At 36.1% G+C, this 26,953-nt stretch overlaps 1 protein-coding gene across 1 annotated transcript in view; it reads right to left on the bottom strand.

Annotated features, from left to right (window-relative positions):
- NCAM2 (neural cell adhesion molecule 2) overlaps positions 1–26,953 on the bottom strand; it is a 151,941-nt gene that overhangs the window by 108,145 nt on the left and 16,843 nt on the right. The window contains exons 5-7 of the mRNA XM_086616061.1: positions 25,652–25,769; positions 20,225–20,385; positions 10,052–10,197 (exon numbers count right to left, since the gene is read on the bottom strand). Of these exons, the coding sequence (XP_086472187.1) occupies positions 10,052–10,197; positions 20,225–20,385; positions 25,652–25,769 (425 nt within the window). The remainder of the gene's footprint in view (positions 1–10,051; positions 10,198–20,224; positions 20,386–25,651; positions 25,770–26,953) is intronic.

The following is a 26,953-nucleotide window of genomic DNA, read 5'->3' as shown; positions in this document are numbered from 1 at the left end:
GGAATACTGGAAGGGTGACTATAACAATGAAAAGAAAACTAGGAAGCTTTTGTATAACAATTTTGATTGTAATGTGTTTTTTTTTTCACTGTATTACTTAAGTAACTGATTAAAGTAGTTGTATCATTGTAACAGGACGAAAAATAATTATTTGTTTTATTTTGGTTAAACCGATAAAATATTACTTGGACTGAAAACATATCCTTGGATAACTACAGGTCGTATAACCCTCTTGTTCACAAAACTCTTCTGTCAGGATATGAAATAACCTTTAAAATGACAACTACTGCAAGAATCTCAAACTGAGCTTAACTGATTTGTATATACATTCATTTTATTTCATAGAATTCAGGTTCAAATCATGACTCAGTTTAGCTTTAGTTGCAGGATTAACTGATATGGTGAAACTATGCAGTTATATACCACAGAACAGCCCATACAGAGCAGCACACATACTTTTTTTTTTGGGAGGGGGGTGTTAGAGGGAGAAGAGAAGGGATCATGATTTGACTTTCTCTTACTGGTTTGTTCAGTAGTCATATGCCGCTTGGATGATGTATATTTTACTAAAATTACTATGGCTAGACAGCAGATAGGAAGTTTGTCTGGAAATTGGGATGAGGTAGAGCCCTGCAGGAGGGTATATAAGCAAGAAGGCTTCCTTAGGGAAGGAAAGCCACAGAAAGCCAGAAATGCATTACTTGAATCATGAGGAGCAGGGGAATTGTCTACTGGAGGATGCAGATCCATATCTTACAGATCAAAAAGTCTTTGTTCACAATCCAGATAATTCAGTAGGCTTTTTGCAACTGAAAAAACCCAACAGGAAATTATCACAGTAGCAAGCAAAATAGAGAAATATGCTACCCTGGACATATCTGAAAAGGCACAGAAATACTTGTTTTCAAGTTATTTTATTTAATTGGTACCATCCAATAGAGTTTCTCTATTTACATTTCTAAATTTATTTATATGTATGGATACAAATAAAAGATTATGCTGAACACACCAGTCAAATTGGGTGGAAACTATTATGGAAAAATGTGCTGCTACTAGAGTTCGAAACAAATTGGAAAGCAGAGATTGCAACACAGCAGCCTAAAAAAACCATATGTCATGTTGCTAAGTAAAGTACTACTGAGAAACAAAACCCTAGAACCAATCTATAGCTTATTTTCAGTCAGCTTACAGCATTTGCTACTCAACTGCACAATTTAGGAAACTCAAGGAGTATATATTATTCAATTAAATTATCAGAAGTTATGCACAGTACATTGCTGAAGAAAAAAGATCTGTAACAACACATAGACTGAAGAGACTATGTGGATAAATCAATCACAGCTAAAAAATTAGTCCCAGCTCTAGGATTGTCAGGTATGTAGGCAAATTGGGAGGGGAGAGGGAGGCCTGGAGAAAGGTAATTAGTTTCTGGGTGAGGAAAGAAGGGAAAAAGACGAGTGAGGAAAAAAGTTTGAGAAACATCCCTGCAGACACCAAGGTGGGGGAGGAGGAGGAGGAGGAGGAGGAGGAGGAGGAGGAGGAGGAGGTGCTGCAGGCAGCTGAGCAGAGATTCCCCTGCAGGCAGTGGAGAAGACCATGACAAAGCAAGTTGTCCCCCTGCAGCCCATAGAAGTCCATGGTGGAGTGGATATTCACACTGCAGCCCACAGAAGACCCCACGGTGCAGCAGGTGAACATATCCTGAAGAAAGCTGCAGCCCATGGAAAGACCATTCTGAAGCAGGCTCCTGGCAGGACCTGTGGTCCACGGGGGACCCACCCTGGAGCAGTCTATTTCTGGAGGACTGTACCCTGTGTAAAAGGTGCATACTGGAGCAGTTCTTGAAGAACTGCAGCCTGTGGGAAGGATGCATGTTGGAGCAGAGGAGAATATGGTCATCGAATGGTCTCTCAGTGGGCTGCTGGTAGGAGTAGAGTTTTCTTCCTCTTTTGTACAGCTACTACCTTCCAACGTCTTACCCAAGAAACAAAGTTTTCAAAAAAACTGCCAAAAATACATTTGCTGAGGATATCTCATGAGAAAAAAAAAAACATGTTATTTAATATTTTGGCATTTGTTGCAAGGTGAATGGTGCATATGTAACGTTTAATGACCACACGATTTCATTTTAACAAATATGGTGATAAAGGTAATAAAGATAAAAGGACTAATTTGTTTATATAAATCCATACAGTATTTGTAAAGATTTTTAAACATAATTAGGGTATATCTGCTAATATGATGATCTCTGAGTTCAGGAATTCTTAAAGAATATCTGTGAATCTTTAAGTTCTTAGAGGTCTTAATTTTAAAAGCTTACAGTATTGCTTTTGGGTGAGATTGTGATACTTTCATCTCCATAGAGATTACTATGGTTTTGATATTACTGAAATCACTTTTAATCTGTGATAAGAAAGCACTGTTAACTGTAGTCTAAATAACATCGTATGTTCCATACTGTAAATATTATATTTGTCTAATCAGTATACATGCTAATTCTTTGGGGTTTTTCCTCTACACTTACAAGCTCTAAAGGAAGCCACTGTAGTTCCTGATGAGATTCTGTACATATTTCCACATTTTCTAAATTAAACCAGAAAATATATATTGATCAACAGACCGTAACTCAAAATGAGACTTCTGAAATGTACTGGTAAAATGGTATTTATTCAGTTTGGAATCCTAAATATTCACAAACCTGTATTCTTAATGCAAATTCTAAATTAAATATCCACTTTTGTTTGCTATTTTAGGAAGAAGAACATTTATAGAATACTATGGTAATTCAATCAATTTTTACCAATTAATATAACCCTGAGGACTTTAACATTATGCATCAGCTACCTATCATAAAGATATATTACCTGTAAGATATAAAGTTAGATGATCAGCTTGCAATAAGGTAAAGATTATGACATGGTATTAATTCATTGACCTTTGGCATAAATGTCACAATTGGTACAAGCAGAAATTTATAGAAAGACAAAAACCATCTTACTGTTGATATCATTATTTACATTATTGCAACATTCAGAAATTTTAACAACACAGTTTGAGTCCCTGCATAGATGGCAGTTATTTTGACCATGAAACAGAGCTCAGACCTATGGTTCAGTTATCCAGTCCTAAGAAATACTATTTGCTGAAATTCAGAAGCTGTCAGTAAGGGATGGTGCAAACAGTCTTCACTTTTCAAAATGCAAAGAAGTGAGACTCTTGCATTATGCTTTAGGTTAAGTTGCACAGTCTCCTAACTATCATGAATGATGCCCGTACGCTGGTCCATCAGCATTGTCATGTTAAGCTGCCGTAACTTGACTGTGTTTGAAATCTGAAAATTGGTACTAAGAGGAAGATAGTGTATGAGTAGACGCACACAGAGAGCTGGTACAGTGAAAATGTGGGTTTTTAACAGCATGCTAAGGATATTAACAAATTATTAAGAACTAAGTATTACACAGAGTTTAGATAATTTGTTAAACAAAACAAACAACAGATTGAAAAATAGAATCCAGGCCACTTGGTTTCATCCTGGTTTTATCGAAAGTCTAGATACTTATTTTCTCCTAATATACAAGGGCATTCAAACTGCCTTTCAGGTCAGGAAAACTACTGACAGATTTTAATAGCATAAAATACATTTTGGGAGCATTACACTGTTGATTGTGCTCATTTCCTATGAGTTTCCATGGTACCTAGAAAATGTAACATTTCTGAAGTCCCTGGAGAATGCCCTATAGTACATCAGTGAATACTGTCAAATTGCTCCAGTCTAAAAAGTGTGGCTGTATCACTTAATGTATCATCAGATGTAGGATCTCTATTTCATCAGACAGATAACAGCTATTTGAAAGTTATTAAACCATTAGCAGATAACACAACTGATACTTAGGCAGAAGCTCATGAAATTATATTTTGTGTAGTGGAAGAAATGAATGAATATTCAAGTCCAAGCTGCACTGGTGTTGTAGGAAATGTTGGTCCATAAAAAGTTCCCTGATCATTTCAGTCATTACTGACATTACTTCATTACAGACAGAATAACACCACTGATGACTAAATGGAAAATGATAATATTGGAAGTGAAAGAAATGTCATTTACAAGCTTGTATGGCTTTAATCCTGCCAGTAAAGGCAGCACCACAACCCATAGAAAGTATCCAAAAATATCTACTTTGTGCATAGGTGTACATTAGCAAATGGGTTAAATGAGAGACAATTTTTAAGTCTGAAATATAAATTAGGTAGAAATGAGATTATTCATTTACAGAACGGATAAAAATTTTGTACTTAAAGTTTAGACATCATGTTAAACAATTGATTACACTAGTGATGTTCCTAAATAAACATCCTTCTTTCCCTAGGTTGTTTAAGCTTTTAATACAGAAGAGGCATTAAATTTTACATTTTCTTGGCTTTTTGTCATTTTAAAAGAATCAACAACTTTGTCTCCGCTTACTTAATTCTGTCCCAGTGAAAAGTGACTTTAAAGTTTTACTGAAAGAAAAGAATTGCAGAAATGAGAGAATTCTGAGCTAGTGTAATACTAATGAAGTCGTCCACGTAACATGAATACATATATGGAGATGTGTATGTAAAGCCATTTGGGTCTGCTCTGGGTAACTGACCATTTAATTTCTTTCCTATAAGAGGAACAAATCTGAAGGACCCTCTGGCCATGTGGCTAAGATTTGGTACTGAGTTGTCAACATAACCACCAACCAAGCCTACAGTGGGGGAAAGACTATGGTACATCAAAATAATTTCTGGCTTCGGTTTTGGCTTCATTTACACATCACTGTAGATATTGTTACCTAAAGGAGTGTATGGAACTCAGGTAAGTGATTGGGCTGCTTCAAGACTTTGGAATATCCACACTGGCTTGCAGCTTTCCTAATGTAATGCTTCCTCAGCTCACTCAGGAAAGCTGCTCTTGATTTCTAACTGCATACAATCTTACCCTTCCAAAAATCAATCTTCCTACTAAAATACTGTCACCTCCCAAAGCTGTACAGTTTACTTTTATCTCCTTCCAGTTAACTGAAGAGTTTGTCCTATTAGTGCAGCTGAACATGCCATAGAAAAGATGAAGAAGCCCCAAGACATATGCAGATTTTTATGGATCAAATGACTGGTGAGAGCATACTATTCAGTGCTGATATGTGCTCCATGTTCTGCATATGTCATAGGGTATGAATATGTATATTCTCAACAGCACTAATTACCTAACATTTAAGGCCATCCTCCTTTCTACTCATATTCAAATCCATTTATTTACCTTTGCCTTTTAGTCACAATATTCTTACTCCTTCATAGCCTTAACATGTGAAGCCCACCATGATTCATTTGAGGGTTAAAAACAAAATTAAAAAATCTTTGATACTGGATTGAATTGTTTGCAGAGTGTCTCAATTGCATAATCAAACAGATTTGCATCTGGCTACATAAACTGTTCTGGCCTGCAGGCCTGTGCTAATATTACAACAGCAAAAACATTCTATAATATTGTAAGTAGAAGCTGTTCACACAACATATAGGTGAAAAAGGTTGTAACAATTTTCTCCAATAAGGCAAGAAGACTTGCTCCTTATATTTTTACAATTATCAAAGGAGAAAAGTTCCTCAGATTAATTTATAAAGACTGAGACTTGTAGAGCTCAGAAAAAGAAATAAATCTCCTGGAATCAATTAAAATATCCTGGATACATCTATGTTTCCTCTTTTTGGCTGATTAATTTCAAATAAAGAGTTGGTCCCTGACGAGTAAGAATGTAAAAGAGCTCTCACTACTATTTCAAAAGAAAGACGACACAATTCACTGACACTGTAACACTGCTTCTTTTAGAGTAGTGACAACAGCATATACAGGGAGTAAAAAAAAATTTCATGTTCTTTTGTTAACATTTGTAATAGCTGAAGCAGAGTTAACAGACTTGAAGAAAAAGCAGTGTTGACCTTTCAAAGAAAAAGACAAAGCAAACTGCCTGATCATGAAAACTAGGAAAAACTCTACAAGGTCCAAATAGTTATGACTTGCATGCCAATATAAAGCGATTTCAAACTCAGAAAAGAATTTAATTATTCATCTGAGCTCTGCAATATTTAGAAACAATATCATAAGACATTTCATGAGGACATCCGAATTATTATTGCAATGGTGATTAGACAGAAGGAAGCAGAACTCAAGCCATCTCTGTAGTCTTCATTATAATGTTAAAAACCAGAGATTTTTTCACTTGTAGAAACAGGAATAGTGTAAGGTATTTCAAAGACATTTGGTGAATCTGTATTAAATATATATAAAAAGCAGTATCATTTCATATATCTTAAATCCAATATCCAAGTTGCAAATTCTCTTTTTTTTTTGTTGTGGTTTCTTGTTGTTGTTGTTTTGTGTGGATTTTTTGTTGTTGTTTTGGTTTGGTTTCGGGTTTTTTTTGAGGGGTGGTGGGGGTGAGGGTTGTTTGTTGTTTACCAGTGAGTTACCTCACACATGAGGTATTATCAAAACTAAGTATCAGATACTGGACTGTGACCTCTCTACTGACTTTTCATTCATTTTACATGTTTAGATCATAAATTCTTCGGGGTAAAGATTGTCTCTTTGGACAAATGCTGCATACAGTGGAGCTACTATCTCAGATCAAGCCCCATCTGTTATTGTCATTTGCATTCCAAAACAGGACTTGAAATGGTAATTACAAACAGCATTGGTCAGCTTTCATATTTCTGTTAGGATTAGATACTAGGAAAGCAGAGCATGAAACTCTGCCCTCACACTTCTGCAGTGTGCACAGGAATCAACGACATTTTTGTATCAGAGAATCAGGATAAGCTCTCCTTCAGGGATACGTGTAGATGTCTATGTGTGTGTCCAAAATCCCTTTTATAAATGATTACAGCAAATCAAATCCAATCACTATCCTTTCTTCTGTTCTGCAAAAAGCAACTCTTCTCCTGCCTCCTGTTTTTCCTGGGAAAAGAGCCAGGCCTGCTGGATACACAGAGGTCTACAGGAACATGCCATTTTGAATCACAGCTGAAAGGTGCATGGTCAGGTTGGCACATTCGTGAAGGGACATGCAATGCTGGGGAGTCAGGGACCAGAAGCGCAGAGGCAGAGTACATGTACCAAGCAGAGAGTTTTGGCTTGACACTGCAACAGCAGATGAAGGTCTGTCTTGGACTAAACCTCCATTTCCAATTTCAAAGATTTAAGGGTGAGCCAAACACCTTCTGTCATGCATAATCACTCATTTACTCAGGCTACCCACTCTCATGTGTGTATGAGTTATAAAGCCATAAAAGGATTACAGAGGTCATCTAATGTAGACCTTCTGGAAAACGTTCCATTTAAACTTTCAAGAGAGGTCAGAAGAAGGGGAAAGATCTCTTTATTTCAAATTCTAAATGAAAGTCGGACCACACACTGTATGGAAGATTGTTCCAAAGGCTAACTGATAAAAAGGAAAGAGAAAAAGACTTCTTTGCTTCTGGTTTGAATTCAGCTTCAACTTTCAAATACCTGCTTCTGAGGTAGTGAAAACCCTTTACCAAAACTATTTTTCTAAGAGATAAACATGGACTTCTTACTCATTAACGTTATCCTCCTTATGCCTAGAAGAGTTATTTCTTTGGTCTATGACTTTGGTGCATACTTTCCATTCTTTTGCACATAAACATTTCAAAACTCAGAAAAGCCTATGACCTGGTTAAAAGGTCTATCTTATTATTTGAAAGAAAACATTTTGAATTCATGTAGGCTAAGAATGATCTCACTTTCAGCCTTCTTGCTTATCCATACAAGGTATGCTTGCATTTTAGCAAAAATAACATGATTGAGGAGTTGCATACTAAAAGTAATAAAAATATAATTAAAAAAATAAGAAAAACACTTTCTGTGTTTTTTAATCATGATCATATTAATATTATAGCCAGAGTAATTCTTCCACCTTTTAAGGAAAAAAATAATCCCCTAAAGACCTTAATTCACCAAAACATTGGATAAAGTGCAGTCTATACCAAAAAATGTTTTAAAACTGCTAAAAAATTCAGAAGATGAATTCTCTGAATGCAGATCATAATTTTTATATTTATGCAAGTATGGTGATCGAACATTACTTCAAAAGTTATCACATATAAGTAATTATTTCAATTTAATACTATGTTACACCCCCCTCATTTTCTTCAATTCACTTTTTCTCTTGCTATGTGCAAAACTTTGCTGTATTATTCAACAATCATTCAATAATTTAACCACTGCCAGTTTTGTTCTCTATTCATCTGATCTGATATGAAAGCACAAGCCAGGGTTTGGCACCCTGGAGGACCACAGGGCAAATGTAGCAGCATATTTTATAGCTCAAGAACGCATACAGTACTTCAGAACATTTATTCAACATTCAGCAAAAACTCTCTGTTAAGCAATACACATAGAGTTCTTTCATTGGCAAGAACAAAAGGAAACCATGTAACTGCGTTTATTCTCATTCTTTTTATCTTCCACATACAGTATGTCAGCACACTAGTAAAAGCAGTATATAGGTTTTAGTGTGGTTGTCAGTATTATTCAGTGGAACTACAGTTCAAAAAAATGCTACAGTAACATGTCTAGATAGTTTAAACATCTGCAGTTTGAATTAAAATTGTTAATATTGTCCTATATAAGCACTGAATAAATTTCAGATTTTAACTGCACTAATATTTTTTAGCTTGTTTCTGTGACTTGCTTTAATTTTCAATTTCTGATATAACAAAGCTATTTTTGCAACATTCCAAACATCAGTGGAAGGCTACATTTGTAACTTTTGAACCAAGTGTAGTCTTTGTGGGTCAGAAAAAAGACTATTGGCTTGAAATACTCAAGGAGGAGACACACTGTTTTGTTTTAATGCAAAACTATTAGAAAAAAATATATAAATACTGTTATGTTGTTCCAAAATGGAAATCATAGAGCAAGAAAATGGTAGACAGTGCCTCACATAAAATGCCTCAATTCCAGGAAAGGTCAAGTCAGAGACTAGACCAGACCAAACATTCTCCTTCAGAGCACAAATAATGGAAGTACATAATTCCTTAACATATAGCAATTCCCTATAAACTGAGTGACTCACTGTATACCTAATTCCTTCATTTCTGTATAAGTTTGTTAACTGTTTTTTTTTTAACTAAGAGCAATGAACATACAAACATATGCAAGAAGACTGTCTATTTCACTATTCGATTATCTAGAGTAAAAATTCTGAATTGGTCAGCCAGAAAGATGGTATCTCATAGTTTAACCAGCACAGAGATCTTCTGTAGTTTATGTAAGGAAATTAAGAAGAAAATACTTGTTCATATTGCAAAAGAAAATTATTTTCAAAAAACAAAAAAGAAGAGTAGTTTTGTAGACACAGCTTGTTACCTGCATGGGTAAGAATAAATTACACCGTTCCCTTTTGCTTTCACCATTCCATCTAATTATAGGTTTTGTTCCCACAGTAACTGACTTTCTTCATTGTCAGACTGTAATATTTCTCAACTTACTTTTGTAATAAACCATGAAAATGGGAAAACAAATGGGAAAATGGGCTCAATTTGTTCTGTGTGAGGAAAAATATAAATAAAAAGCAAAATACGAAAAAAAAAACCCAACACAATAGAAGTGAGAAATAAAGAACTCAAAAAAAATCTTTTTTTTTTTTATTTCAGATTTGTATAAGCTCCACTGCATTTTGAGAAATACTGGACAGAGTCCACATATAATCACAAAGGGCTGAGCACAGCCATTAAGATCAAGATAAAATTGAAATTCTGAGTAGGAATTAGGTACGAAAACTTTGGCCTGTTGAGATGAATTACCTTTCAGCACTTTTTTGCTTTTTTCTGTTTTTTCTTTTAATTTAAAATTTAGAATCTCCATGTCTCTCTTATTACCTTGAAAAGTAGCAATTCCTTCCAATTGTAGAGAAATCTAGAATTAATTTATTTCTAAAATAATTTTCTGTTTATGAAAAGGTTAGTCAGACAATACATATTTAGATATTTTAGACATTAAAGGCTGATTTACCTTGTCACCTTCAGAGAAAGTTATTCCATCAATGGCCCTTTTCCAAGTAATCTCTGGGGTAGGTTCTCCTTCTGCTTCACAGATGAGGGTTGCTTTCCCATTCTCAAACGTGGTTTCATTTCTAAGTTGTATTATTTGAGGCTGTACTGTTAAAAATACAAATTACATTACTCATCCTTCACAAAGAAAATCATGTCAAAAATCTATCTTTTAAATGCCTTTTTTTTTAAAGCACATTCATATTTGTTTACTTAGGATTAACTAAACGTTTAACCACCATTTATAAGAGCAATCAACTTTTCTGGCTTCAAGTTGCACAAAAAATATTTCTGTATGTCTGCTGACTTATGGCTCCTGGCTCAGCATGGCTGACACCCCCAGGGCCACCTGCTCTCTCGCTGGGGTAGCGTGGGATGGTTCTGGCTGACAAGGCCCCTGCCCTGGTGGCTCTGTTCATGTGCTTTGTAGCTGGCTTGCTGTCCCGTAGGGACCAGTTAGCCCTTGCTGCTCTCTGGCACTTCAGGAATAAAGCAGAGATTCAATGCTTCCATGATGTTCCTCCACCTGGGCAGGAAAAACTCCATGCACCAGTTCAGGCTGAGGGCCAGCCAGATGAAAAACAGCTCTGCAGAGAAAACCCAGGGAGTCCTCGTGAACGAGGAGTTGACCATGCGCCAGCAAGGTACCCTTGAGTAGAGAAGGCTCTGGGGGATCTTAGCCATGTGTATAAATACCTGATAAGAGGTGAGTAAAGACAGAGCCAGAATCATCTCAGTGGTGCCTGGTGACAGGGCAAGAGGCAATGGACACAAATTGAAACACAGGAAATTCTATTTAAAAAGAGGAAAAACCTTTTCCACTGAAAGGGTGACTAAACACCAGAACAAGCTGCTCGAGAAACTGTGGAGTATCCATCCCTGAAGACAGTCAAAACATGACTATTCAAGGTCCTGAGACACCTGCTCTGCGCAGGGGGTTGGTCTAGATTGTCTTCAGAGGTGCCTTCCTGCCTCAGGCATTCTTTGATACTATGATAATCTGTGTTTGTCTTCAAATACAAATTATTCGGAAAAAATACAGAATTGTTAACATTCTTGGACCTTGATCTTTTGAAATATCTGCCTTACACAAATTACTGAATTTAATAAAATCTCCTGGTAACAAACATACTGTATTGCTATTAACACTATTAAGAACTGAAGAGTCCTCTGATACAAAGCTATTCATCCTTGGTCTTTCTGAGTCAATAGGTGGCAAAATACAATTTAAAAATTCCAGACATTGTTTGCATTCTTCAAACCATTTCACTTCATAGCCACAAGTGCACAGCAACTACAGCTCTCAATCTATACTGTACTCTGTCAGATTATTTACATCGACAATACAATTTCTGGTTACATGTGAACACTTTTATTTAGAAGACTTATCTGTACAATATGCTACAAGAACTCTATCACAGAGCTATGCATAGAATGTTACTTTCTGCCGTGACATTGAAATATCTTCATAAAAAAATGTTTTGGCCCTTATACTCACTCGTATATAACCATAGATAAGTTTCTCCGAACCTATCCACTTTACACATTGAATGAAACACTCATCCCGCTAGAAAACCCAACATGTAATCATGTAAGAAGAATATCATCCAATATGTTTACACTCAAAGACAGTGAATTAAGTTTACATGAGTAAATTTTATTTTGGCAGCTCTTAACATTGACCTTATAAACAGCAAGGACATTTGTTGAAGACAGTATATTTTCTATGTAGTTTCCCTGAGTTTTGGGTGTGAGGAAGCACTACTATAGTATATTCTATGAAGCAGAATATAAAGAGAGGTAACCTATTTTCTAATGGGGTTATCAAAGTATATGCTACACAGAGAAGTAATATTGGCTTACGTTAGTGGATCAAAAGGGGAAAGAGGGAATCATTCAGGGTGGAAGGGACTCCAGAAGGTCATCTCAACCAACCATCTCATTAACACAGGGTCAACAGACCCTCCTCAGACCAGATTGCTCAGGGATTCGTTAAGCACTGTCTTGAAAAATGCCAAGACCTGCAAAGCCTTTCTCATCAGCCTGTTGCAGTGCCTGACTGCCCTATGGTGAAGAATGTTTTCCTTATGTCTAGTCTCTTTTTTCATTTTATGACCACCATTTCATTTACAGAATCACACAAATGCCTATATGCGCTGTGTTTATGAGGTGGGGCTTTGGTAGCAGAGGAGGGGCTACAAGGATAGCCTCTGTAAGGAGCTGTAAGAAGTTTCCCCAACTCCAAAACCAGTCAGACTGGTGTTTGGTCAAAGCTGAGCCAACTGCACCTCCGTGAATGCCATATATAAGAAGGGGACAAAGAAATCTGTGCCATGCGAGATCTGCAGTGAAGAGAGGGGGAAGTGGGGAGGTCTAGCCTCTGGCCTCCCGCACAGGCGACTGCCTGCCCTGGGCTGCTACTGCTCAGTTGGTGGCAGCTGTGGCAGCATGGCTTGGACAGTCCTGAAGCTCCCTTCTCCAGGGGCACCCACTGGGCAGAGTTCGCTTCTGTTGGGACTGCCGAGGTTTGTCAGGCCAGTTGGGCTTCGCGCGGCTGCAGCAGAGAGAGGACTGAGATCTGAGAGAAGTGACCATGCAGACAACAAGGTCAGTGAAGATGGGGTGGGAGGAGGTGTGTAGGAGCTGAGATTCCCCTGCAGCCCGTGGTGAGATGACAGGTGGTCCCTCTGAAACCATGGAGATTAATGGTGGAGCAGAGATCCACCCACAGCCTGTGGAGGATCCCATGTAGAAGCAGAGATGCCTGTGCCTGAAGGAGGTCATAGAGGACTGTCTCCCGTGGGAAAGGACCCCAACCTGCTGGAGACTGATGATGGAGCAGAGATGGGAAAGGATACCACTCCAGAGCAGGTGTCTGCGCCTTAAGAAGATGTGACTCCATGGGAAAAGCTGGAGCAATCTGATGGGTAAGGATTGCATCCTACAGGAAGAACTCACGTCGCACAAGTTTGTGGAGAGCTGTCTCCCATGAGGAGGGAACCCACACTGGAGCAGCGAAAGAGTGTAAGGAGTCCTCCCCTTTTAAGGAAGTAGCATCAGAAATAGCATGTGACAAACTGACCTGCAACGCCCATTCCCCATTTCCCTGTGCTGCTGTGGGGTGGAGGTAGAGCTGGGAAGAAGGGAGGGGTGGAGGGAAGGTGTTTTTAAGATCTGGTTTTGTTCCTCATTATCCTCTCAAGTAACTGATAATGAATTAAATTGATTTGTCCCCAAGTCGAATCTGTTTTGCCCAGGGCCATGGTTGGTGGGTGATCTCTCCCTGTTCTCACCTCGACCCTCAGGCCTTTGGTTACATTTTTCTCCTCTCCATTCCACTGGGGCGAAGGAGTGAGCGAGCAGCCGGGTGGTAGCTTAGCTGCCAGCAGGGCTAAGCTACGACACTATGAAATATTCTACCTTGGGTAATTCAGATAGTCTATTTCTATAGCCATGTCTCCTGGCTACAATATAATCTGTTCTTTCCTTGATAGAATATCATCCCTGGATACAAGGAAAAAGCTATGGCAGATACTTCATTCATTAAAAAAAAAAAATCATACATATTATTTTATGTCAGAAATTTGAAAAATTTGGAATTATATTATTTCCATCAGTACAGGAGAATTTCCCCATCTGAACATAACAAATAATACAATCTTCTCAAGATGATGCATGTTCTAAAACATATAACTAATAATCTCTAATTTTTAATCTTAGACTTATAGTCTAAATTTCTTTAAGGCCTTCAAATAGATCACAAGACAAAAAGTTTTAGCTTGACATTTTAGACATGAGCAGCTGACATTTAAAGGAAAAAGCACTGATTAATCATCAAATATATCTAGTTGACATTACTAGGAAGAAGAAGAGAGCTCAAGTGGGGGATATTATTTAATAGCTTCATTTTCGTAAGTCACAAGTCATAACTTGCTATTGACTAGAAGTTTTTATGCTGTTTGACTACTTTTTTATGATATTTTGGAAACTGGAAAATATTAAAATACTTTTGTGTACATGTAAATAACAATATTTATTTGAAGATGCCAAGACTAGTTGTTTTGGGTTTGCATGACAAGGTTTTCATAGCAAGGGGGCTACAGGGGTGACTTCTGTGAGAAGCTGCTAGAAGCTTCCCCCATGCCCGATAAAGCCAGTGCCAGCTGGCTCCAAAATGGACCCGCTGCTGGCAAAGGCTGAGCTAATCAAAAATGGTAGTAGCATCTCTGTGATAACATGTTTAAGAAGAGGGAAAAAACGATGTGCAACAGCAGCTGAAAGAGAGGAGTGAGCATATGTGAGAAAAACAACTCTGCAGGCACCACGGTCAGTGAAGAAGAAGGGAGAGGACGTGCTCCAGGCACCAGACCAGAGATGCCTCTGCAGCCCATGGTGAAGACCACCGTGAGGCAGGCTGTCCTCCTGCAGCCCATGGAGGTTAACAGTGGAGCAGAGATCCACCTGCAGCCCGTAGAGGACCCCACGCCGGAGAAGGTGGATGCACCTGAAGGAGGCTGTGACCTCATGGGAAGCCCATGCTGGAGCAGGCTCCTGGTAGGACCTGTGGACCCATGGAGAGAGGAGCTGACAGTGGAGCAGATTTTCTGGTAGGACTTGAACCCTGGCTGGAGCAGTCAGTTCCTGAAGGACTGCACCCCATGAAAAGGATCCACACTGGAGCAGTCTGTGAAGAACTGAAGCCCATGGAAAGGACTCTTGTTGGATAAGTTTGTGGAGGACTGTCTCCTGTGGGAGAGATCCCATGCTGGAGCACAGAAAGGCTGTGAAGAGGAAGGAGCTGCAGGGACAACATGTGATGAATCGACTGCAACTCCCATTCCCTGTCCCCCTGTGCTGCTTGGGGTGGGGAGGAGGTAAAGAAATCAGTAGTGAAGTTGAGCTCAGGAAGAAGGGAGGGGTGGGAAGAAGATGTTTTAAGATTTGATTTTATTTCTCATTATCCTAATCTGATTTGATCTGTAATAAACTAATTTCCTGAAGTCAAGTCTGTTTCACCCATGATGGTCAGTGATCTCTCCCTGTCCTTAACTCACAAGCCTTTCGTTATATTTTCTCTCCTCAAGCTCACTGAGAAGGAGGAGTGACAGAGCAGCTTTAGTGGGCACCTGGCGGCCAGCAAGGTTAACCCACCACAGTAGTATTCACAGAAACACTGAAACAAGTGGGGTTATTTTGCCTCCTCAGTTTCTTAACTGCTCTTTCTAAATTGACATGGTCATTCTCAAACTGAATTGGCAATTGCTTGCTCTACTTTAGCAAATATGAAACAAAAGAAAATACAGGGTTTTGGAATGTCAATCCAGGAAAGCCTCCAGGTCTTTGCTGGTTTCTTCAGTCAAACGTATTGAAATATTTGTATTATAATGTAATTTAAAAATTGTAAACAAAATGACCTACACTGAAATTAAAGGCAGCTTGAATACAGAAAGGAGTCATGCTTAAGCTTGACTTAAAATTATTTTATTTGGAGTGAAATGAACTGTTCGTTACTAGATATGCATTTTTAATATATTAATAGAGTGATGCTGCCAAGTAAAGAAATAATATTTACTGGTTGGAATGTTTGCTCTCTGAGCAGAGAAGGTTAAGATCTCTAACACTTCCTCAATAAACACATTTCTTTCAGATTCCTTTCTTGGTCTCTTCTGGATTTGTCTCAGACAAGGGCAATACCTTTTTAACAGAAAGTTTAAGCTCATTGCTATATGCCTTACGGCCTCTTGAAAAAGCTTAAGAACATGGATAGAAATCTGCGGTTCTAGGTTTGTTATTGGTTGCTTACAACTGATTTCTTGAAAAAGGTACACAATTTATTGAATTCACAGAGTTCTGCCCATATCTTTGACTCTAAGAGGTTCATCAGACCTGGGAAGCAGCACATACATAAAGCTTGAGATAGTCCTGATTATATCTTATGAAAAGAACTGCTTTAAACAGCTTGTTATTAATACAAACATGGATTTACTGACAAGAAGCTTAGTGTATGTCTGTATTGATGCCTGATAGGATCTCTTGATTAATATGACACATGAGGAATTATGCTCTTATGCTATCTTCCTGCTCAGACACACTTGTATCAGGTAGCAAAACTGCAACCCTATCCTCTTGGAGACTGCTGGTTCAATCTGAATTTAGTAAACAAGCTAGAGTCCAACAAGGATACATCTAAGAAACAGATTCCTGAAACTTGATTCCTGACATAATAAGGATTCTCACACACACCAGTATGAAGTGTTGACTTTATTTACTGCATGGTAAACCTGAGTCTTTGTAGATGTTAAAATGGTATTGCTACTTCACTCTCAAAGTGATTTAAGACTTATCCTCTGAGAGAACTGGCATCGCTGCCTTTATAGATTACATCATTTTTATTTTAAAAAGTAGAGGTGTTCCAAACAGGTATGGAAGGAAGAAGGAATATAGAAACTATATGAACTTCCAATATTACATCTTTATATTGATGAATTGCACTTTGTGAAGCTGCAGTTGGTATACTTCACGGTATCTGGGATGAGCAAGCACAGATAGTTTCATACACAGATCCATGGGATTCCCTTTTTAGATATATCAGTGAATTTAAATAAAAAGCTTCCATATATGTATTGAATAGTATCTTAGGGGGAAAAAAAAACACCAAAAAACAAACAAACCACAAACCCAGAAACCAACGAACCACAACAACAAAAAAAACACCTCACCAAACCAACCCATATATTAATCTACTTACTAAACTCAAAGGAAAATTAACCAGGTGTGCTCCAGGCAATATAAATGTAAAAGGAACACAGTCATTAAGCCTGAAAATAATGGAAAAAAATTTAGGCAACCTCTCACTCCAATCTCATTATAGACTCACTGCAGCCTCTTTGGTTCCAAGATGCATGGCTTTTGAGGGCTTAAATTAATCTAAATGTTCTGAATTTTAACATTTGGAACACATCTAAGAGGGATAAGAGAGGAGAGGTACATTACATTTCCTCTCATCTGCCTGATGACAGATAAAAAATGAATAATAGCATATACTTTTCTAAATAATCAATAAAAGTTACATCGAACACAGTTGCAAAAACCTCTGAGAGAAACAGGGCTTTCTTTACTCTTTTAAGTTTTATTTGGTAGAACAGATAAAAAGCACTAATAAAGATGAAGAATTGGGGAGAGTAGGGTGTGTGCATGTAGGTTTCTATAAATGTGTAAGTGTTCCAAAAAAACTGTCAGAGTAAGAATTTGGTATGAGGACCAAATAGCATTTTTAATACTGATGCTGGAAACAAAAAAAAATGTTGAACAATAAAATCTAGGTCATGCATGGAAACTAAACATATACAGTGCTAGATGGCACTGAGATGGACATGTCCATTCAAAAGTGCGGAGTACTAGAAATTTTAAATGCTGCATGCTATAATGTTACTGTTATTTTTATTGCATTATGGTTACATTACTGTTATTGGAAGTTTCAAGCCTGCCAGAGTCCTGTTGCAGTAGCAACAACAGTCATTGCCTCAAGGAGTTTGCACTGTAAATTAAAGATAGCAGGTAGGTGAGACAAGCAAGCTAATAGTGTGGGAAAGAATAACATAATTTAATAGGTCATTTTAACATAAACTGGCTGTTTGTGTACTATTTACTATAACAATCAGCCATCTGCCTTGCCATTTTCAGACTGCAGTTTTTTGAATACACTTAAGGGGAAGAAAAATATAGTAAGTTGTTGGCTGCATATATGACTGGGAGCTTAATCTGTGTGAAAGACACGAAAGAAAAAAGTAAAGTTCTTTGTAGAAGAAAATACAACTCTGCTCCATGTTTTCAGACTGAAAGTAGAGCTGAACTTTGTAAAGACAATATTAGACTAAAATCACACTAGCTTTAGAGATTGCAAATAAGGTAAGAGGATTAATTTATGATGCTATTCTCTAAGGTCAAACTAATAGTACACAGATTATTATAATCTAATTTAAATATATCCAATAGTAAACCACACAGGAAAAATAACTCTAAACATACATACTCAATTATGTGCTCTAAATTATCTCTAACTACTCAGGAAAGAGACCTGGGAGACACTGCAGACAGTTCTGTGGAAATACCAGTTCAGTCTGTCAGGGAGAGCCAGAGAGGCAAACAATGTCAGAGAAGGCACCGGGATCAAAGCTGAAGCAGCACCGTGTTGCTGAACAGCCAGGTATACCCCACAACAGGATTCCTGTGTGCCATTTTTGCCTTGCCATTTCACAAACAGAGGGTTATAACCCCAAAGGTACAAGAATGTGTGGTTCAGAGATTCATAATGGTTTCCACAGTAGGAGAAACTAAATAAGACTGGAAACTTGCAGCTCAGAAAATAATTAACTAGTGAGATAGAAAACTATATTTGATATAAAGAACATACGGAATTATTCTTCACTTTTTATCTTAAAATGAGAATTATGAGCCAAAGAAATGAATAGGCTCCAAACTTAAACATAAGATTTATTGATTTATTTATTTATTTTTTGTGCAAGAAAGAAATCATTTAAGGATTTTCACACTACAGGATGTCGTGGAAACAAAAAGGATGTGTAGGTTCAAAATGGATTAAATAAAATCATGATAACTGTTAAATAATGTGGATTTAGCTTTCCAGGGAGTCCTCAGAATAGTGGTTGTTAAAAGACAGAAGAGTGTATACAAGAAATACTCTTAATCTGGTGTCTCCTTTTCCTTATCCCTTGCATTAAAAAGTTACCTTTCCTAAGGCAAAAACTACGTAAATTTTATTCATACTTAAATTACTCAAATAACACACAAAATTATTTCTATCTGACATGTCTCTAAACTCATACCAAAACTAGCAAGTCTTTTCTATTACTTCAAATATTTTTTTTAATAATTCTGGAAATATGACTGAATAAAATATTTGGGTTTCTTTACAAAAACCTTCAAGATGCTCTACATCTTGAAGGCTAGGATGAAATTTAAAATTGCATTTCACCTTCTAACCTTTGAAAAGTAATCGAGAATAACTTTCAAGCATCTCAGAACAACAAAGTAGCTCAATGGTTGGGCAACCCATCTGGAATGACGAGCACTAGAGACAACACACTACAGTGGAAGGCACACAGACTCAGCTAACCTGTTCACCTGACACTATGGCTTCAGCTTCAGGCTCCCAGATCCCAAACAACAGCATTATCCAACCCAACAGTTTAGCTCTTCCAGTGCAGGTTAACAGATTAGCCTCTCCTGTTAGAACTGTTTAATTCTGTATAAATTACTACTAGTTTTAACTGGGACTTAAAATTTAATTATTCATGGTCCTAAGTATGTACTTTAGCTGTTCAAATATAAATAGTCTTTCTCTCTACTATAAGCTACAGTAAATGTAAAAAACATCAATGCATTACTATTTTGCAGCTTTTTCATAAGTAAGCTACAGCCTTCATCCTACACAATGATTCTAAGTGAGGTTTTCTACGTTCTCACAGATGCCTACTCTCACTGGGTTATAGACATACAAAACTTCAAAGAAATTATCAGCTTTCTACAAAGGAGAATCATGAACACAGATGGAGTGGTAGAGCATAGATAAAGAAACAAGTTTACATGTTATTGCTTTTATCCTTTAAAACTCAGAACAGACAAGATTTTTGTGACATCTGCAATCATGCATTTAAAGAAATAAAATCAAGAAAGAATAACAAATAAAAAAAAAACAGAACCACCTCTGCATGATGTCTTCTTATTAAAAAAAAAAAAAAGCACTGCTTAGAAGTCCAAATAACCTGTTTTTTCCCCTTTCAGATTTTTCCTCTCTTTCTCCTCTTGGTTTTCTTGCAAGCAGCCAACTTTTAAAGGAAAACCAGAGTGAATTAATAATTTAACACTCCATTGTACTGTTTGTGAATAGTAGAAAGGGAAATGCCGAAGATAGCCTTTTCAAAATTAAAGTCGGATATAAAGGTTGAAGTAGCCAACAGAGAAGAAAAAGATATAAAATTATACAGAGACTGGTTTGCTGCATCAGTAGACACCTTGCAGGAATAGTGTTCCACTGAAAATTGTGAATTATAACCTCAGTTCCCTCCTGTTTACATTTAAAAAGGAAAGATGGAACATACTCTGCAGTACTTACCAAAAACTTGAAGGAATGTCTGTTTTTTATCATTTCCTGCTTTGTTTTTAGCATTACAGATATAAGGACCGGCATCAATATTTTTTATATCTCTTATTGTTAATTCTGTATTGCTTCCTCTCAGCATATATTTTTCATTTTCTTCAATAAGCTTACCATTCCTAAAAAAATAAAAACTATGTATAAATCAACCAGTAGGTTCCAAAGTCTGAAACAACGTGCTATGGAATCATCAATATGTTGAAAATAATCTTTGAAGGAAGAGACTGCTATTATGCTAGCCTCAAAAATGCATTAACTCACGTGACATACATTGGCAGTATGTATAGAAGGGAGTAGATTTTAGCATGACAAAAATTTTTCTGCAGGATCACTATGGTTTTTCATAAGAATGTGCAAATTGTAGGCGAAGCAAAGCATTCTGATCTGAATTTTGATGTTCAAGACCCCAGCTTCAAAATTTTATTGTCACGTTCTAAAATATATATGTATTAAAAACACTATAATATCTTTATTCTTAAATATTCGATAATGACAAAGTTAGAAAAATGCTTGTAAACAGAGCTCTAGCATATGGCTTATAGTCAAGGAGCTATAGAGGAAATTGGTTATACAAATATGTACTTGTATGTGAGAAACATTTAAAACCATATTTTCAAAGTGTAACAGTTGAGGTTCACATTAGTAACAGTGTACTAACTTTCAAGAAAATATTTTAAACTACTTTAGAGCCTATTGGTACATAAAGAACCCTTCCAAATTATTTCCTCTCAGTTGTTGTTGGCTAGCCACAACTTAGTAAGCAGGCACGTCTCCAGATGTTAGAATGAGTTCTGACCAGATGGTACAGAAATAATAAAATCCGTGAACAATTCTGAGGGCTGATCGAGGCTTGACCGGTTCATTTGAGCACCTTGGCATAAACACAGTTCTCAAAACAGCTGCTTTTTGCAAAGTGCAATTTTATTTTTTTTTTATTTCTTCTCATTCTGCCTTGTTTGCTGTAGGCTTCTTTTGGTCTTATTTCTGTTGAATCATCAACAGTCCTTTCTCATAAGCACCTACATAAAAATTATCTGATTTTCATAAGCATTGAGAATCCTGCTGACAATGCCAACTTCTTGAAAACAAGCTATTTGTAAAATGAAACCAATATCCATAACTGAAATATTCTATTCTATTCAATATGCCTTGTTTAGGACACCTAGTTTTATTTCAAGATTTGAGCAACAAGGAATTTCACTTTCTTTCTGGTCACATAATGGTGGTAACTACATATATTTCATATTTTCTAAAATAATATTTTCACAAAAAGCAACAATACTGCTTTCTTGGAAGTATTAATATCCATTAATAGAATTCCCCTGGCATCTATATAGCTTGCATTTTAGTAACATTTTTGTAAATAACTGTAGTCCACTTAGCTGTCCACTTCAAGACATTATTGTGATACTCTTCCATCTTTTTTCCAAAGCAAATCATAGAAATTGTTTTGCAAAAGAGAAAAGGCCTAATTTTCCACATAGATGGTTTCACAAAAAAAAAATCTAGTGACTTCTGTTAGGAGACAAAAGTCTATATTCAAGGCCAGAAGTAGTTTCCAAATGTCTGTTATCATAAACATCACCTGTATCTATGACAATTTCTAAGCAGAAATGAGATTATGAGCAAACAGGAGAAATTCAGATTGATGCTGATATTGGAGAACGGGAAAATATAAGTAACACATTAAAAGTGGATTATTTCTTTTAGCAGATAATTCTAAGTCCTGTCCATAGAGATAAGAGGATTGATCCAGCTAAACCTTACTAGTGTAAATTATCTCCACAGATGTAAACAATCATTGTGTTTTCAGCAGGACTATTCACATGAGTAAAGATTTCAAGTTCATGACATTTGGACCTTTATCTTTCAGTCCTGGCTAATTTAATTCTGTTGGTTCTCTGAAGGTTTTACTTTATGCTAATGTAACATCAGCTTCAATAGAGATATCAGTAAAGGGGTGAAAGAATTAGATTCTCTCGGTCCATGAAATATCAACAAAATATATATGCATATTAAATAGAGCAGCAACTAAACCTTGCTGACCTTTCTTCTTGACTAGGTATTTCAAATGGACAAATTTAGAAGTTAACTAAAGTATTTTTTTTGAGAAACCATGAGTTCAGATGCTTCCATTTTAAATCGACAAAATCTTAAACATTGTCAGCACCTGGAAATGAAAAGGGTTAACATAAATAGTTAAAGATTTACCACATTAGATACTGTCTTAAACAGTTTAAAGATTGAAACTACTCTGTCTGTAAGCATCTTGCTTACAGTTAACAGAGGGATATATATGACACCTTAATAGTACTGTCATTTGATTTTAAAAATACAACCATTTTTCATGCTCTAGCTGAAGCTGACCTGTTAAATCAGTTAATTGGAAACCAAAAAGGCAACAAGAGAAAAAATAATCAGAGAGTTTCTTTTTTAATTGACTAAAATATCAGTGGATTGTAATGAAGGTAAGACTACACAATGACAGATCCAAATTATGCAGGCCTTGCTAAAGAAACTTCGATAGAGCAAGTAAGAGAATAACTGGTGCTAGAGCACATTTTAAAAGGCAAACACATGAGAACACTGAATTATATATAAAAAAGTGTTATATATATATAAATCTTGATGAACCATCTCAACAGGTACAGATGTACTTTCTGTACAATACAACAAAAAATCCTCCAGTAGAATGGAGTAGAAATCATTCCCACCCTTTTTATCAGAGCTTTTCATAAGCTCTCCAGAATGCTCAGTATACTTTTGAATGTTTTACAAGGAAACATTATTCTCTGTTATAATAGTTTGCATCTCTCTGCACTTTTTTCCTTAGCATAGTAATGTATTCAGAAAACAGATTCCATTAACTCATTTAATTGCACATGTCCATTTTACAAATGGTTAACCTGAGGCAAATTAAATAAAAGGACTGAGCTCACATAGATATATGGTGCAGTTGGAAATAAAACTGAACATGTAATTCCCATAACTTGCTGTAACCAAAGGTTATAATCCTTCCAAAATCAGCATTAACACTTAATTAAACTCGAGATGTAATTCCACTTATTAAAAAAGAAACACATAAACCTGAGGTTATATCAACTTACATTCAACATCAAAAAATACACTAAACAGGATGACACCTTGGCCATTAATTCTGATAAACGGATTCAATTAGGTTCTCAATGGATGACATACATATTAATATTAGATAAATCAGTTTTGATAGACTATGCTATCACTGACAATGCTTTCTAGATTATTCTCAAAATCAGGAAGGATTATGTTGATGTAGTTTTCCTATGCTCAGTCTAATTTCTAAAGAAAAAGAGTCTGAAATATTCTGGAAAACTAAGGTCTTTATCTGGACATATCTGTGAGATAGTCTAAAGACAAGGAGAAGGTATCAGCAGATTCTTAATCATTTTAACTGGCTACTAGTATGTGAGTGAAAAGGGACATGAACAGTTCAGAACAGCGATTTCAGAAATCTAATGCAGAAATTCAGTACTGGAATACAATTTAGAATCAAGTTTGCTTCCTCCAGAAAAAGTAATTTAACTCCTCCTATCTTTTTTTCCCTGTTTGTATATGAATGGTAACATTCTGTCACAGAAACCAAGGGCCTCTTCCACTTACCGCTTTACAACCTCTCACTGTCAGCAAATAAAAAAAGCAAGAATATTTTCTACTGCCAAGAATATATAGCCTAGCAAGACAAAATGAAAAGACAATTAAAAGAAAAAAAACACACAACAAAACACAATAGGGAAGGGAGGAACATAAGCCAATATTCCTCACTATGAAATAGTTCCTAAAATAGAAACAAATAGAAGCTTCTTCATTTAAGATCCAGTATCCAGTACATAAGCCTGTGAAGTTTTTGTAAAATCTTTAAAAAGATACTTAAGGAATGGTTTACAAAAGTCAGTTGCCTCAGGGCCTGGCAAATCAAAGGAAAAATCTTTCAGTAGGTTCTAATCAGTAGACAGAGATAAGTGTATCTCCAAGACACCTAGCCTGTGTACATACTGTAGTATTTATAAAATATTGAAAAAAACAGCACTGTACACAGAGACATCCACAAACTGTGCAAATTTATGCATTATTTCTTAACGATATCAAATGTTAACATTGGTTGTCTTACAACAAGGTCATTTAGGATACCAGATTTCAGACAACACTTAAAATTTTTTGTCAGATAAGACATACATTGTAAAAAATTACTTCAAAGACATGAAATAATCTGAATATTCGACCTTAGTTTGAACTCAGTATCAGTTCGTTAATTTGGGCTCTGCATATTTTGTTTTAATTTTTTCTCCTCTTCACTAAATTTTGGATTATAAGCCACATTAAGGAATTAACTTTGCATTCTATTTATTTGCATCTCCTGAGATCCAAATTGCACAAGAGAAAAATTTTAATCCACATTTTACTTATGGCATGTTAAGATAAAGGTGCCAGTCAAAGGAAGCTAACATTTCAAATGAATCTGACATTGTTCAAAGGTTCCGAAAGAGATTAAGAATTAATGGAAATCCCTTCTTTGTCCATTTTGAAAATGCAGTGACCTTTTAATTCACCTGAAATAATTTATGTAGATGCAAGTCAGTCAGGTCTAAAACAGAAACGTGTACTGGCATGAGAAGTATGAGATACTTTATATCCCAGGACTGATACATATCTTTGTTAGAATTGAAAGAAGACACTGCATATGGTTATTTAAATTTTTACAAATGTTTTACCATAAGTGTTCCCAAACGACATGGTTATACTACGTTCATGTCATGGATATCATCAAAAAACACACATGAACTTTAAAAACAGTTTCATTTTCAAAACATATTATATTTTTAAAATTGCATAATACACTTGAAACTTATTCAATGAAACATTTCCATATCATAGGGGTGTCCAAAGCTATACCTCCTTCTGAATCTCATTGAAATGGAGAGTTAGGGTTAGAATCTATTTTTACAGATGGGGAAAATGTTAACTTTATTATCAGTATTGCTGACCTATATTGGATAGTTATTTATTGCATAACTGCATATGTTTTTACCTGATGCATTCACGTGCAAAAGTTGCTGTGAGATTTTTGCTTGTATTGTTTTTGAGATAAGGACTCACTGTTTCAGCTTTATTCGTTTCTCCTCAAACAGGAAGAAATGTCAATATGGCATTTTAGTCACTTTTTACATTTATCTCTTCATTCACTTATTAATGCTGAATCTAGCTTTAGAATTTAGAACAGAAATGGACAGAAAATGCTCTTAAAATTCAGTAAAGAAATTAAGGTTGCACAGATTAATGAACCATGATAGAAAATTGTTGACTTATTAAAACACTGTGGCCTGATGTGCAGACCTCAACTGAACTTACCTATACCAAGTGATTTCAGGTGGAGGTGATCCAGTGGCTCTGCAGAACAAAGTTATTGCCTCTCCTCGATCTGCAGTGGCATTAAAGGATTTCTGTAGCAGAGTAATTGCAGGGGGAACTGAAAAATAGAACATTATGTCCGGTTAATAGAAAAAAATACTTGATTTTTTATGTTTCCAGGGAAATTTATAGCACAGGATAGGATCCCTTTCTAACGCTGAAATTTATGGTTACACTTAGGGATCAAGGTACAATATGAAACACTGTTATTAGTATTTCTTTACTTATCTTAAACACAAAATTTTTAATATTATCAGGACATTTATAACCTTTTTTTTTTGCACAAGAATAAATTTTTAAAAGACTTTTTAAACAGTTCTTCAATTTTCTTACAGAACATTTTAAAGTGACTGAAGTTATACCTAGCATGTGTAAGACACAACAGTTATGATTGGCAGTAATCAAAATACCTGAAATAAAAACATGTCTCTAGTCTTTTTTATCTTTCGTTCAATTATAAAGCTGACATACAACTATGTACTGATGTCAGACAGTGCTTCTAAAGCAGGTGTCAGTAGGTAGTAGTCTTGATTATGCGTATTTAATTCTTTTTACTGAACTCCTGCATATTTCCTGGGCAGGAGTATCACCAACTTCAAAAGGTGAAACGTGATAGAACTCAATGGATACAATCTAGTTTGGGAAATCGTATTTCCAAAAATTGTAATTGTGTTCTGAGAGCAACAAATTTTGTCTGTTCTTGAGGGGATGAAGTTATTACAAAAATTGTAACAGTTCACAGAGAACTTCTACCCAACAGGAAAAATAGCAATAATACTTAAGACAGAACAACTCACAAGCTGATATTTAATATCTCTGTTCATATGGTAATTTTAAGACAGCTGCCCTAAATCTGTTTCCGTTAACTGTCAAGCAGATAAACAAATAAAAAGAATCCCAGCAGACTGGAAGGAAGAGGATACGTGAAAAAGAAGGAATGTCAAGGAAAGCTAGAGGAAAGGGAAAAGAAGATTTCACAAAATATAGGTCTCTGCTAGCAAGTACATCCCATCATCGGAGTGACTCAGTTATCCTTTTTAGCTTTAACTTTCACCAGAGAAAAGAAGGAGAAACAGGCAACCACAACAAATTCGCTTCTAGCTTCCCATTGCACTTCCACAGATTTTTGTCACAAAGTGTTGAGAATAAACTTCTGTTGCTCTGCATCAAATATTTTATCTTTAGTATTCTACTTCAGAAGCCTTTCCAACTTCCGAACCTTAAATATATCAAATTATTAAA

The sequence above is a fragment of the Tauraco erythrolophus genome, chromosome 1 (assembly GCF_009769465.1).
Source record: "Tauraco erythrolophus isolate bTauEry1 chromosome 1, bTauEry1.pri, whole genome shotgun sequence".
Lineage (NCBI taxonomy): Eukaryota > Metazoa > Chordata > Aves > Musophagiformes > Musophagidae > Tauraco > Tauraco erythrolophus.
The sequence above is the reverse complement of the archived record's forward strand: the minus strand, read 5'-3'. Positions and strand labels throughout refer to the sequence as shown.